Raw genomic sequence first — 12,445 nt, 5'->3', positions numbered from 1 at the left:
GAGGCCTGGGCCCACAGTCACCATCAGTGCATGTTTGTTGAATGAATAAGTGAACACGCCCATGAACCTACACCAGGTTCTTTAAGCTGGGTTTCCAGAGACGGGCGTCACCTGTCAGTCCAGGTTGCCAGCACTGATGGGAGCTCCTGTTTGCTGAAGCAGGGAAGGCGTTGACGCTCGCAGACATCCAAGAGCTGCCAGAATCAAAGACAAGTGCCCGGGAGGCTATTTGCCAGCATTGGCCGTGTGGGTTGGTGTTGTAAGGGCAGAAGCTCAAAGTCCAGAGAAGTCAGGGGCGTAGCAGGCCTGGCACAGGGCAGGGGGGTGAAGCCGGCGAGCTCCAGAGTCCTGCTCTGACCTTCGTGTTGGGTGGGCGGGCATCCTGGTGTGATGGGGGAGGCACCTGTCTGATGGGAGAGACATACCCAGCCCTGTCCCGGGGGAGGTGCCTGTCTGATGGGAGAGACATACCCAGCCAGTTAGTTCATTGATTTGTTCATGCACGTATGCATTCATGCACTGGGCAGACAGGCACAAGGTGCCCTTAGAGCCGGGCCCCGGGCGTAGAGAAGTGGGCAAGGCCACCCCTGCCCCTTAGAGCTCTCAGCAGAGGGCAGCTTCCTGGGGAAGGACTTAAAGGAGAAACCACCAACCAACCATCTTACCCACAGGGACAGGCAAACCAGGTAAACTGAGGCTCTCGATGCTGCAGGGACCTCTAGGGAGCAACTCCCAGCAAAGGCCTGTCTAGGGCCCCCAGGCGTCGTCCCTGCACGTGCTTGTGTCTGCAGAGTCCGTCCTCCGAGCCCCCCCACGCCTGCTGCTTGGCCGGCACTGATGGTCTCTCCCCCGCAGGTGATGAGCATTCTGAGCAACCCCAGTGCCGTGCCGCCACAGCCGCAGGCCGACTTCTCCATCTCCCCTCTGCACGGCGGCCTGGACTCGGCCACCTCCATCTCGGCCAGCTGCAGCCAGCGGGCTGACTCCATCAAGCCGGGAGACAGCCTGCCCACCTCCCAGTCCTACTGCCCGCCCACCTACAGCGCCACCGGCTACAGCGTGGACCCCGTGGCTGGCTACCAGTACGGCCAGTATGGCCAGAGTGAGTGCCAAGCGCCCCGGGCGTCCCCTCCCCCCGCAGGGCCTCCCGCTGACAGGTAGAGAGCTGCAAAGTGGTGGTGGGTGGGGTACCCATTTCACAGATGACGAACTGGGGGTCCAGAAAGGACGGACGGTTGTCCTAAGATGACGCTGCGCCGGACCCCTGCAGTCATGCTGCTGTCACCTGAAGGCAGCACTGTCCCACGAAATACCACGCGAGCCCCAAATGTCGTGGAGAATGTCTGAGTAGCCACGTTTTAAAACATAAGGAGAAATCAATGGAATTATTTTTACTGACATATTTTATTTAACCCAGTCCAAAAGATGGTCATGTCGACATGTCATCCAGACATAATGATTAATGAGCTATTTTATGTTCTTTTTTCGGAATATGTCTTTGAAATCCAGTCCATTTTAATTCAGACACTGTTTTCATTGGAAATACTTGATCTGCATCTAAAGTTTATATAATTTACAACTGAGGAAATAGATTTACACACCCAACTTGTTCCAAATATACTAAAAAATTTCCCAAATATACTGAAATCGAAATTTGGTTTTTACATGTAAATGAGATAAAGTTGAATCAAAGTGTAACATTCAGTTCTCTGTCCCAGCGGCCACGTTTCAAGTGCTCAGGAGCCACGTGTGGCTGGGGAGCAGCGCGCTGGACGGTGCGGTGCAGATCTGCGCGTTTCCGCCCCGGGCTGAGGGGAAGCTGCACTGCGGGCCCTCTCCTCTGCTCCTCCCCCTCAGCCTTGGTTTCCCCAAATTTTGAGCTGATCTCATGTGCCCACCCCACCCGTCAGCCCGTTGACACCTTGCCTGGAGGCGGGGACCTCGGACCCTCAGACCAAAGGCTACAAAAGTCAGGCCGGCCACAGCCTCCAGCTGTTGGGTGGGGTGGCAGCAGGGCAGGCCCAGCGGCACAGGCAGCCAGGGTCACGGGGTCCCCTTCTGCCCCACCTCCCACCCCAGGCCTCACCTGCTGGTGTCAAACGAATCAGAAGGGCGCGACCTCCCAGCCCGAGGGCCTCCTCCCCGCCCTGCCCCTCCCTGACCCTGGCTTCCTGCCCCCACTCCAACTCGAGGCTCCTCATGCGGCCTTGGCCTCCGCAGCCAAATGAAGGCCAGCTGTGCTCACGACCCCTTCCCTGTGTGTGTTTGTGTTCACGTCTGTGTGTTTGTGTGAGTGTGAATACATGTGCCATGGGGATGTTCTCATTCGTGTGCATGTGTGTCTGTGTGTGTTGTGTATTTCAGCAGACGTGTTCGTGCACACAGCCTCGTGTATAGGGATGTGTCTGTACGTGTGAAGGTGTGAGTGGCGTGTGTGGGTATATGTGCATATGACTGGTCACACGTGTGTGTTTAAATGAGCGTATTGTGTGCACATGATGTGCATATGGATTTGTATTGGACACACGTGGAGGTTTGGTCACGTGAGTGTGTGTGGCTGCAGCACATACACACGTGTGTTCGGGTGTGTATATTCAGGTGTGCATGTGACTGAGTGTCTCTGTATGTGCCTGTGTGTTTGATGTATGTCACTATGTGGACATGCATAATAAACGTGTGCATGTGTACAGATGTGTGTGGCTATATGTACATGTGTATACATGTGTGTTCAGCATGTACGTGTGCTTGAGGGTGTCTGCAAGTGTGTATTTGTAGTATGTGTGGATGTGTAGACTGTGCAGTGTGTAAATATGGGGGGGGTGTCCTTGAGGTGTGGCTGTGTGTACCTGTGTATTGCTGTGCATCTGGGTGTGTGCACATGATGTCTGTGTGAATGTGTGCGCGTGGGGAGCAAGTGTGCAGGGGTAATGCGTGTGTGCATGTATGTTGGAGAGCAGGGTGCACACATGTGCACAGACAGCAGTGTTTCCAGGGGGCCCAGGTGACCCCTGCCCCAGCCGGTGCTCCCGGGCGAGGAGCGGGACACACATGCTCTTGATAAAGGATTTCCAGGGGCAGCAGCCACAGCCTGGGGCGGGCGTTAGTCACACCCAGAGCCCCATGCCCCACTCCAGGGGCGCCCGCCCAACTCGGAAATAAAATTAACCCCAAAGTCAGCACGGGGGCGGCGAGGAAGCGGATCAAAAGGGAAAGGGCCCAGGAGGCGAGAAAGGAGTGTTTGTTCCTCGCTCAGGAAAAGCTGCCAGAGCGTGTCCTCCACCTCCTCCTCCCTCCGCCTCCCCCCTCCATCCTCTCCTCCCCAGCCCCTCCCCCGCCAGCTCTACCCTGCTCCCTGGCTCCTCCAGGGGCAGCTCAGAGCTCCGCCTGGGCCACATTCTCCAGCCCTACCCCGAGGGAGTCCCAGCACAGACCCCACCGCACCCCACCCCACCGAGGCTCCAGGCTTGGGCTGGGAGGGACCTAAGGGAAAGGCTGCCCCTCTGCCCACATAGTATGGGAGAGTCGCCCTGCCTCTCTGAGCCTCAGTTTAGCCATCTGTGAAATGGGGGCCCACGGGTTAGACTCAGTCATCTCAAGGCTTTTGGAACAGCTCGGGGACACACTGTGTTCCCACTGACCACCTGCTCCATGTTCACGGGCGACTGAATATGACTGGGCTCCCACAGTGCATGTGCAAGTGTCCTGTGTCCCTAACTGCAACTGGGTGTGCCCACGTCCACCCGTCATCTGCTCACATCTGTCCCAGGCATTGGGCACAAGGCATGTTCCTCATTTCATGTAATTCTCCAAAACCTTACCTGAGGCGGGTGTTATTTGTCCTCAGGTTACAGATACAAAGCTCAGGCCCAGAGAGGCTAGGAATTTTCCCAAGGTCACACAGTAGGTGAGTGCTGAACTCCTGGTCTCCTGACTTCAAAGCCAGCCTTCTTTGGCCAAACCACAAACTTGTAAGACACTCACTCAGTCACGATACACACCTAGACCCCCGTTGTGGGGATTCCTGTTCACAACTTCACGTGCACCTCTATGTGGACAGATGCACACTCACAGAGATTTATTTCTCCGTGAGTATTCACTAACGTATGTATATACATGGCTTGGAGATATAAATAGACAAAATGTACATGCCTACAGGAAGCAGAAGTGACCGTTTATGGAGCATCTACCCTGGGGCTGGCATTTCATCCTCACGGCCACCGTGTGCAGTGTGCACGGTTATTCCCACTGCACAGATGGCGAAATGGGATCCAGAGAGGTCGTGTGCCCGAGATCACTGCCGTGCACACAGCCGCACCTACAGCCCCGCCCCGGGAGGACCTCACTCACTTCCAGGTGTGCGTGGAGTGTCCACGTGGGCCAGACTCTTAAGCAGCAGGGTCCACCTCCTGTCCCCGGGCCACTTGCCTTCCCTGGGACACCGCCACACCTTCCTTTCCTGCTCCCGGCCATCATCTGTCCATCTGTCTGTCCCTCTCCATCCCTGGAGGGGGTGGGTGGGGGCAGGGGGACAGGGAAGGGGCACACGGCAGATTAATATGGCCCTGGTGTTCCCAGAGGCCAGGGCCGTACTAATGATGGGGCTGATAGAACGCAGAAGTGTGAAAAGAATTTTAATAGATCTGACAAGTCTAATAAGAATTTGTGTCTAGAAGGGTCCTCCTCTGGGGCCGCGGGCTGACGAGGCGCTGACGGCTGAGGCTTGTTTACGGGTTGGCATCGCCGCCACTTCTCCTGCCAACTTCCGATTAATCTAATTTGAGACGTTTAGAGCCCAGGCAGGGGCGCAAGGCAGAGGAGGGGAGACACCGAGAGACAGAGGGACAGGAGGGCCCACGACAGAGGCCGCGATGAGGAATGTCACAGCCCTGCCCTCGCGGGCCCCGGCTCGACCCCAGGGAGAGGCAGGCCCTGTGGCGCGGTGGGTGCCCTTGAAGTTGGCCCGGTCATCTGCCAAGTTTGGCTCCGTGGTGTTTCCTCGCTCACCACGACAGGGCCTGGGCGAGTGCCCGCCGTGCGCCTGACTGTGGCTGGTACCTGGGAGAGGCTAGAAAGGGGCAGAGACAGTGACCAGGGGCGCAAGCAGGACAGATTCGGGCTCCAGCATCTCACGTGCTGTGCGTGATTCTGGGCCAGCAATCCTTCTGTGCCTCAGTTCCCATATTTGTAAAATGGGAAGAAGCGTATCCAGAGACCAGGCTGTTGAAAGAATTCAATGAGGTCCTGTCTGCTTGGCGGGTAATGAGCGCTCAGCTTGTGAGGGACCTCGCTCTGCTGTTCTCATCATTGCCGTTCAAAGCCAGACCCTTCTGCCTCCCCCGCAGGACGAGCTGGAGAGGGTGGCACCCGAGGTTGGCACGATGTGGAATAAGGAGGGGTAGGCAGAGCCTTCGGTGACTCAGGAAGGGTGACCTGACTTGGCCATGTGGCCTTGGACAAGTTACCTGCATTTCCTGGAGTAGAAACTGGGGCCAGTGCAGGATTTGGCGGGTAGAGCGCCTCATTCCCTCTAAAGCACTGGCGTGTGCCGGGGCTGGTTCTTCGGAAGCTGCTGGGTGACGCTCGTGGGGTGGTGAGGAGCTGGCATCAGACTGCCTGGGCCGAATCCTGGCGCCATAATGTATGAGCCGCGTGATCTTCCAAGCTAGGCGCGCTCTCAGGGCAGTGCCTCGGGTTCAGCATCAGTAAAATGGGGGTGATGATACTCAGCCTTGCAGACCTGTTGTGTGAGTTAAATGAGACAGTGTGGGACGGGCCCAGGGCAGCTCTCCGTCTATGATTGCTCTTCCTCTTCTCCCCGTTCTTATGCAGAAAACTAGGCTTCCTCATGGGGCAGACCCTGGAGCCCAGTTAGGACTGGCTCCAGGTAGCAGAGATGATGTGGCCAGAGTTGCAGGGACCCCTGAGGCCAGAGGCAGGAGATTCTCCCACCCCCACCTAGAGTTGGGGGCAGACCCAAGGGAGGGAAAGACTGGGTGCCACCACCTCTGCCCTAGCCTGGAGGCTGCGTGACCTCAGGGACAGCACCCAGGGACTCAGCTCGGGCCCTGGAGCCTGGGAAGCTGAGGGGCACAGGGTCCAGACACTCCAAAAACCCAATGGCATTTGCACATCCTTTAGGAACATGGGGGTCTGGGCACTGAGCCCTCTGTGCCCGACATCTTGAAGCACATGATCTCATCGATCCTTGTCACAGCCTTGAGGGGGCTGGAATGGCTTCTATCCATTTTCCAGACAAGGAAACAGGCCTGGAGAGGCAAAGCGATTTGCCAAAGCCACGTGAGCGGGAGATAGTCGGGACTCCGAATTGCCTCACACGCTGTTCCTTTCCTTCTTGTCCCCGTCAAAGATCAGTCACGTCTGTGCCAAATCCCAACCGTAAGAGCCCAAGTCTGTTGAGCTGACCTGTGCCAGGCACGGTGCCAACTGACTACTTCATGTGCACTTTCTCCTTTTCTCCTCACGACAGCTCTGCATCCTAGGTGCTCCTGTTACCCTCATTTACAGATAGGGAAACTGAGGCTCGAATAGGTGAGGTGCTGTGCCCAAAGTCACAGACTGAAAGTTAACACATGCAGGATTTGAACCTAAATCATTCGAACCCCAAGGCAATACCACCTCCCGCAGCCCCATGTCTGATGCTGCCCGTGTCGCCTCCCTGGGCCTCGCATTTGGCCATGCCCTTCACCTCCTGGCTCCACCCACCTGCCCAAGGAGAGGCATGTAGAGTGTCCCAGGGGCCCTCTGTGGGCAGGTGACAGAGCGAGAGTTGGGCCAGGCCTCGTGATTCCTAGCACGGCGTTCTGTCCGTCTTCCTCTCGCCTCTGGTCCCAGGCGGTTGATTGGCCCCAGCGCGGACCCTGGCTCGGGAGGCAGCATCTCTGCCTTGAGAGGCCTTGCCACCTGCCAGTCAAATCGTTTGGTCGGGGCGGATTTCTGCGGTGGCCTCAGGCAGGCACAGTTAGTACGTTTAAGACAGAACTCGTGTACACGCGGGCCCAGTGGTGGTACCTGCACACACACACACCCCAACACATGTACCTGGCTTCGGTGGAACTCAGCTGTACACAGTTACTTGCACACGCAGGGGCATTCCCCCTGTTCTACTCATGCCGGTGCACACAGCTCACCCACATCTGTGCACGTGTGCACGTGCAAGTATTGCTCATGTGTGAACATTCGTGTTCATGCCCATGACTACTTCACAGAGATTCTTGTTTTCCCTGTTCACACGCACACAAGCACACACCCTCAGACCCTTGCTGCTGGATGACCAGAACTGACGAGGCTGAAGGGCTCAGCTCCCTGCGTGTCAGGGTCCTGGCCCTTCTGCACGGACCCCTCAGCTCGCCTGCAAAAGCTGCTGTGGCTTCTGAGTAAGGGGTCATGCTTTGCCTCATCCATGAGCTGGGCTCAGGGTCCAAAGAAGGAAGAGGGACCTGGCCCTCATTACGTCCTGGGCTCTGTGGGACTCACTGGAGACCCCTCATAGTGGGGACTGCAGAGGCATGCTGGAAAAAGGGACTAATTCTTCCCTCAACAGTGTGCATGCCCTCTGTGCCTCCCTACAGAACCCATGAGAGAGCTGGGCAAATAATGTGTTAACACATGCTGAATGATTGGAGAGGTGAGAGAAAGAGCTTCATGAAGAGAAGGGGGGATGGATGGATGGATTGATGGATGCATGGATGGATGGATGGATGGAAGAAGAGATGGATAGATGGACAAAGGGTGAATGGACTAATCGGTGAATGGATAAATGGATAGGTGGATGGATGGAAGAAGAGATAGATAAATGGATGAATTGATGAATAGATAAATGGATGGATGGATGGATGGATGGATGGATGGAAGAAGAGATGGATAGATGGACAAAGGGTGAATGGACGAATTGATGAATGGATAAATGGATAGATGGAGGAATGGATGGATGGATGGAAGAAGAGATAGATGGATGAATTGATGAATGGATAAATGGGTGGATGGATGGATAGATGGACAGAAGGGTGAATGGACGAACTGATGACTTGATAAATGGATAGATGGAGGGATGGATGGATGCGTGGATGGATAGGTGGATGTGGGGCAGATGGAAGAACAGGCAAAAAGAACCTTGATTTCTAGGAGCTTCTCTTTTTTTCCAGCTGCTGTTGATTACCTGGCCAAAAACGTGAGCCTCTCCACACAGCGTCGCATGAAGCTTGGGGAGCACTCTGCTGTGCTGGGACTCCTGCCCGTGGAAACTGGCCAGGCCTACTAGGGCCCCAGGGGCGACTTGTCCCACCCGGATCCCAGCCCAACCCTTACTGATCCCTGAGCCTCCCAGCCTCAGTCCCTCATCGCCCTGGGGTCCCACGAGGCCAGGAGAGGAGCCGATTCCCTTCTCAGAGCCAGCCCTCTGGAGATGTGCAGCCAGTCAGCCCTTCACCTGCGGTCAGGGACCAAGCGTGAGCCCCTTGGAGTCTGTCCCTTCACTCTCACCCCAGGGGGGTTTCCGGTCAGCGGCAGTCCTCCCCCAGGCAAATTCTGTCGTGGCCTCTGTGCCATCTCAGGCACAGAGATCGAAGCTCACCATGAATAGGGCACCTTGGGCATCCAAAGGAGGATGGTGTCTGGGATGAGGTCCTGGAGCCCTCTGGACCCAACTCTGATGGGTACCCTGGCCAGAGGTGGAGGTGGAGCTCACATGGCTACTGTCAGCTCAAAGTGCTGGGAACCCGCCTTCCCAGGTGGGTCTCTGGCCCAGGGTCAGAACCACCGCCCATTCTTCCTCTGGATGCTGGGACAACAGCAGAGAGGGGATCCTAGCCTGGGGGTTTTCCCAGGGGAGTCACCCAGGAATTCTGCGGACTTCAGGGCCCTCCCCCCACACACCTGCTGGGCATAGGGGGGAATCTAGCCTCGGTAGGGGGACTGGGAAGACCAGGAAGAGGCTTAACCAGGGGACGGAGCCAGGTGGGGGTGGGACTTTCAGCCGTGGCGGGCCCAGGGTACAAGGACCCAACCCAGGCATCTGGAGGCTGATGGCTCTAGACCACAGCCCAAGCGCCAACCTTGCCCACTCCACGTAGGGGCTGGGGAGCCTGCAGACTCCCTCGGTTTCCTCATTCGCTGCATCAGATGGGATGGGGAAGGGACCAAGTCTTGAGGACACGTGAGTGAAAAGGCATAGGGCTGGCTCAGAAGGGGATTTCGTAACTGGGGTCCCACTGCTTGTGGGTGGCAAACCTTTGTTGCCAAAGGCTTCAGCTCTATGCCTTCGAGTCCACACCCCACGGAGCTTCGATTTCTCCCAGAGCCCCCTACGGAGCCCTGAGCCCCTGCCCTGCATGCCCAACCCTCTAGGGAGGGGCCTCCATCTGTCTGGGAGTCCCTTTAAGCTGCTGGGGGTGCAGAGAGCCTCCTTCGGGGCTCTGGATGAGGGTTCTTGGACCTGCGGGGACTGCTTGCCCCACAGACAAGACCACCGATTTCCCTTGGCACTGGGGGTAGGCATGTCCCTGTGCCACACAGCGGGGGCATCTTTCAGTGTTGACTCACTCTCGGTCGAGAGGCTTGTCTCCCAATCCGGCACAGCTGGGCAGATGTGGCCAGTCTCCAAGCCACCACCCCTGGGCAGAGGGCGATGCCAAAGGTTCTGGAGAAGAGGGAAACGGCACCTTCCTTGGCCACTCCAGTGGCTTCCCAAAGCTCCCTTCTCTTTAAGAGACCTTTGGGGAGTGATTCAAGCCCCTGCCTGCGCCTCTCTCGGAGCTTTTCACCACCTTCACCTATTTATCAAAATTATGCTCATCCTCACATCGCCATCATTGTAATCTACACTTGGATCACCTTTATCAAGTGCCGCCTGGTAGAAGGCACATGTGACGGGAGGCACAGCCCGGAATCCACAAAGACTGGACCAAATTGCTTGTCCCCACCTGGGCCCATGAGGCCACCTCTTTGCTCAACCCCTGCCTCTTGCCCTCGACCAACAAGACATTCCCAGAGGGAAGAGCTGCTGCTTTGAGAGCCGACCTGAGCTCCTCCTCTCTGGGGAGTGGGGTTGGCGAGATGCTAGGACACCTTCCCACATGGACGTCACCTCTGTGACACATGCTCGTTTGTTTCTCATCTTCAGACTCGGTGATACCAAGTCCATCCTGGACCACGGCCGGGGTGGCTCGTATCTCTGGTTTAGAGGAATCTATTAATAATTGGGGACAAACAGACTCTTCGGTAGCCGTGGACACCAAGACGTTTGTGGCCCATCAAGTTCAGCCAAGATTTCAACTGGAGCATCCACTGCAGGAGACTTTTGGTCCTTCGAGCTCTGGACAAACAGGAAGACTGTGTGGTACCTGGGAGACCCAGGCCGTGCTTTTGTAGCCATCACAGCCAGAAAGCAGCAATTCCTTAAGATCAACCACGGTCTCCATCCACATTCCTTAACGGTCAGTCCTTCCCCTGGAGGCCTGGCTCAGAAATCGCCCGAGTCTCCTTATACTCTATGTCACCCAGGAGCAGGGATCTCAGGCAGGTGACATCAAAAGCACCCAGCCCCACCCCCAGGGGGTGACATTCCAATGCTAGGACCAAGCTCGAGTATCTACCCAGTATGGTGAAGTGGGAATAAACCACATGACTCCTCATTACGTCCCAACTTCTCTGGCGTTCTCCCAAGCCACCATCTTGGTAGAAAATGGAACGTATTCCCCCAGGGGCCCCACCCCCCTCAGACAGAGACCCTGACCCCAATAGATTTTCCCTAAAACCCCCTATGTTGATGTGTCTAGCCAACTCAATCTATAAAATTCAGTCTTGTGTTGACAGCTGGCACCTTCACCAGAGAGGTGACGTGGGACGAGAGGCACAAGGCCTCAACCTCTTGAGGGTTGGTCATGGCCTGGGAAAGAAGGCCTGAATCCCGGTGGCTAGACTGGCCCAGGAGCCATCCCCGTCCATCCCTGTAAATAGAGTCTTTAGCAAAATAAGAGATGTTTCTTCCAACTTACCACAAGTAGCTGTTGGCCCGTCCCACGGGGGGCCCTCCTCTGAGCTCATTGTACACTAGTCGGAAATGTGGTGATGTGCTGTTTGTTTATAGGAAGTTGACTTTTATGTGTATATATATGTATATGTACACACACACTAAAAAAGGAAAGAAACCCCCACAGTGCGTGACGTGCTAGTGCCAGGGACCATCTGTAGGGCTATATCTGCATATCGTGTGTTTCAAATTATACATTCCAGGTTCTATTGGGTTCTTTCATTTTTATGGCTTCGTTTTTCCATTTGCTATTTCTCTCTTGCTATGAAAACAAAAAAAAGAAGTGACGTGTGAGAACCAAGCGATGCTTTTATACTCTTATTTTTTACTTGATTTACCTTTACTGTTCATTTGCCAGAGGAACGTGGAGAAGCGAGATAGGGGAAGGAGAGAGAAAAAGAGAAGGAAGAGAGAGGTTTGCCCAGAAGAAGAATGAGAAGATCAGATTTGCTGTCTGACTGTGGCTTGAGAACAGGACGGGCCCCAGACTTTGGCCACCCTCCCGAAATCCAGTGTTTTAGATGGAGCTGGTGAAGCATTTTGAGATTTGGATCCTGGAACTGGGTGAAACTCCGTGATTGCCCTAAAAAAGACATTCTCTGGGGCCTCTCTCAGGTTGATGTTCTCGTCAAGCTCCCGAATGTGCCCTTCCCTACTGGATGCTTTTTGTGGTCACCAGGTCTTCTCCACGCTCCTCCTGCAGAGACACCAAATCAAGACCAAATGGGGGTGCTCCAGCCGCCATTTTGAAATGCTCAGAGACATCTGTGTATTGAATGCTTTTTCTGTCAACTTTCACACGGCCAATTCCCCACGTGGGAAATATCTACATAGCACTCCAGGTCATTCCTTCTCCCTCGTAACTGCAACTTGGTTGCTTCCGTATTTGACTCACAGCCATTTTCCTCCATGTGGAAGTGAGTGTGTGTGCGTGAGAGTGTGAGCGGGGTGTGCGTGTGGGTGCAAGGGTGTATGTTTAAATATAATCGCACCATAATTTATTCAGCTCTATGGAGTAGTAGAGTAGAAAGAGAAACTGGCATTTGCTTTAACTACCTGCTTGTAAGCGCTTCCTCTGTAACTCAGGCGTAACTGTTACACATTAAAAGAAATTAAAAGCATTTCCAAGGTTCCGTGTACTCAATTGATTGCCCTTATGTGGCCACCCTAAAAGGGACTGAGGGGAGGTCAAGAAGCCCTTTGACCTAATTCAGAGGGTCAGGGTAGGACCTGCGTTTCTCTTGCCTCGCACCAGGTCCCCCAGCGCCAAGCACCTGCTAGACACATAGTGGCCACCCAATCGATATTGGATCAATGGACACTGTTGCTCAAGCATCTTGCTGGGGAAACCTTGGTTCTCTTCACCAGGATAGATTTTCCAGCTGTTGAGCTTAGAGC

At 55.2% G+C, this 12,445-nt stretch overlaps 1 protein-coding gene across 2 annotated transcripts in view; it reads left to right on the top strand.

The window, feature by feature from the left end:
- PAX7 (paired box 7) overlaps positions 1-12,168 on the top strand; it is a 100,005-nt gene extending 87,837 nt beyond the window's left edge. For both annotated transcript variants that reach the window (XM_070600892.1, XM_070600898.1), the window contains exons 8-9: positions 856-1,102; positions 8,163-12,168. In XM_070600892.1, the coding sequence (XP_070456993.1) occupies positions 856-1,102; positions 8,163-8,278 (363 nt within the window). In that variant the 3' untranslated portion in view covers positions 8,279-12,168. The remainder of the gene's footprint in view (positions 1-855; positions 1,103-8,162) is intronic.
- The last annotated feature ends 277 nt before the right edge of the window (positions 12,169-12,445 follow it).

This window comes from Equus przewalskii, chromosome 2 (assembly GCF_037783145.1).
Source record: "Equus przewalskii isolate Varuska chromosome 2, EquPr2, whole genome shotgun sequence".
Lineage (NCBI taxonomy): Eukaryota > Metazoa > Chordata > Mammalia > Perissodactyla > Equidae > Equus > Equus przewalskii.
This window is presented reverse-complemented; position numbering and strand designations above follow the sequence as displayed.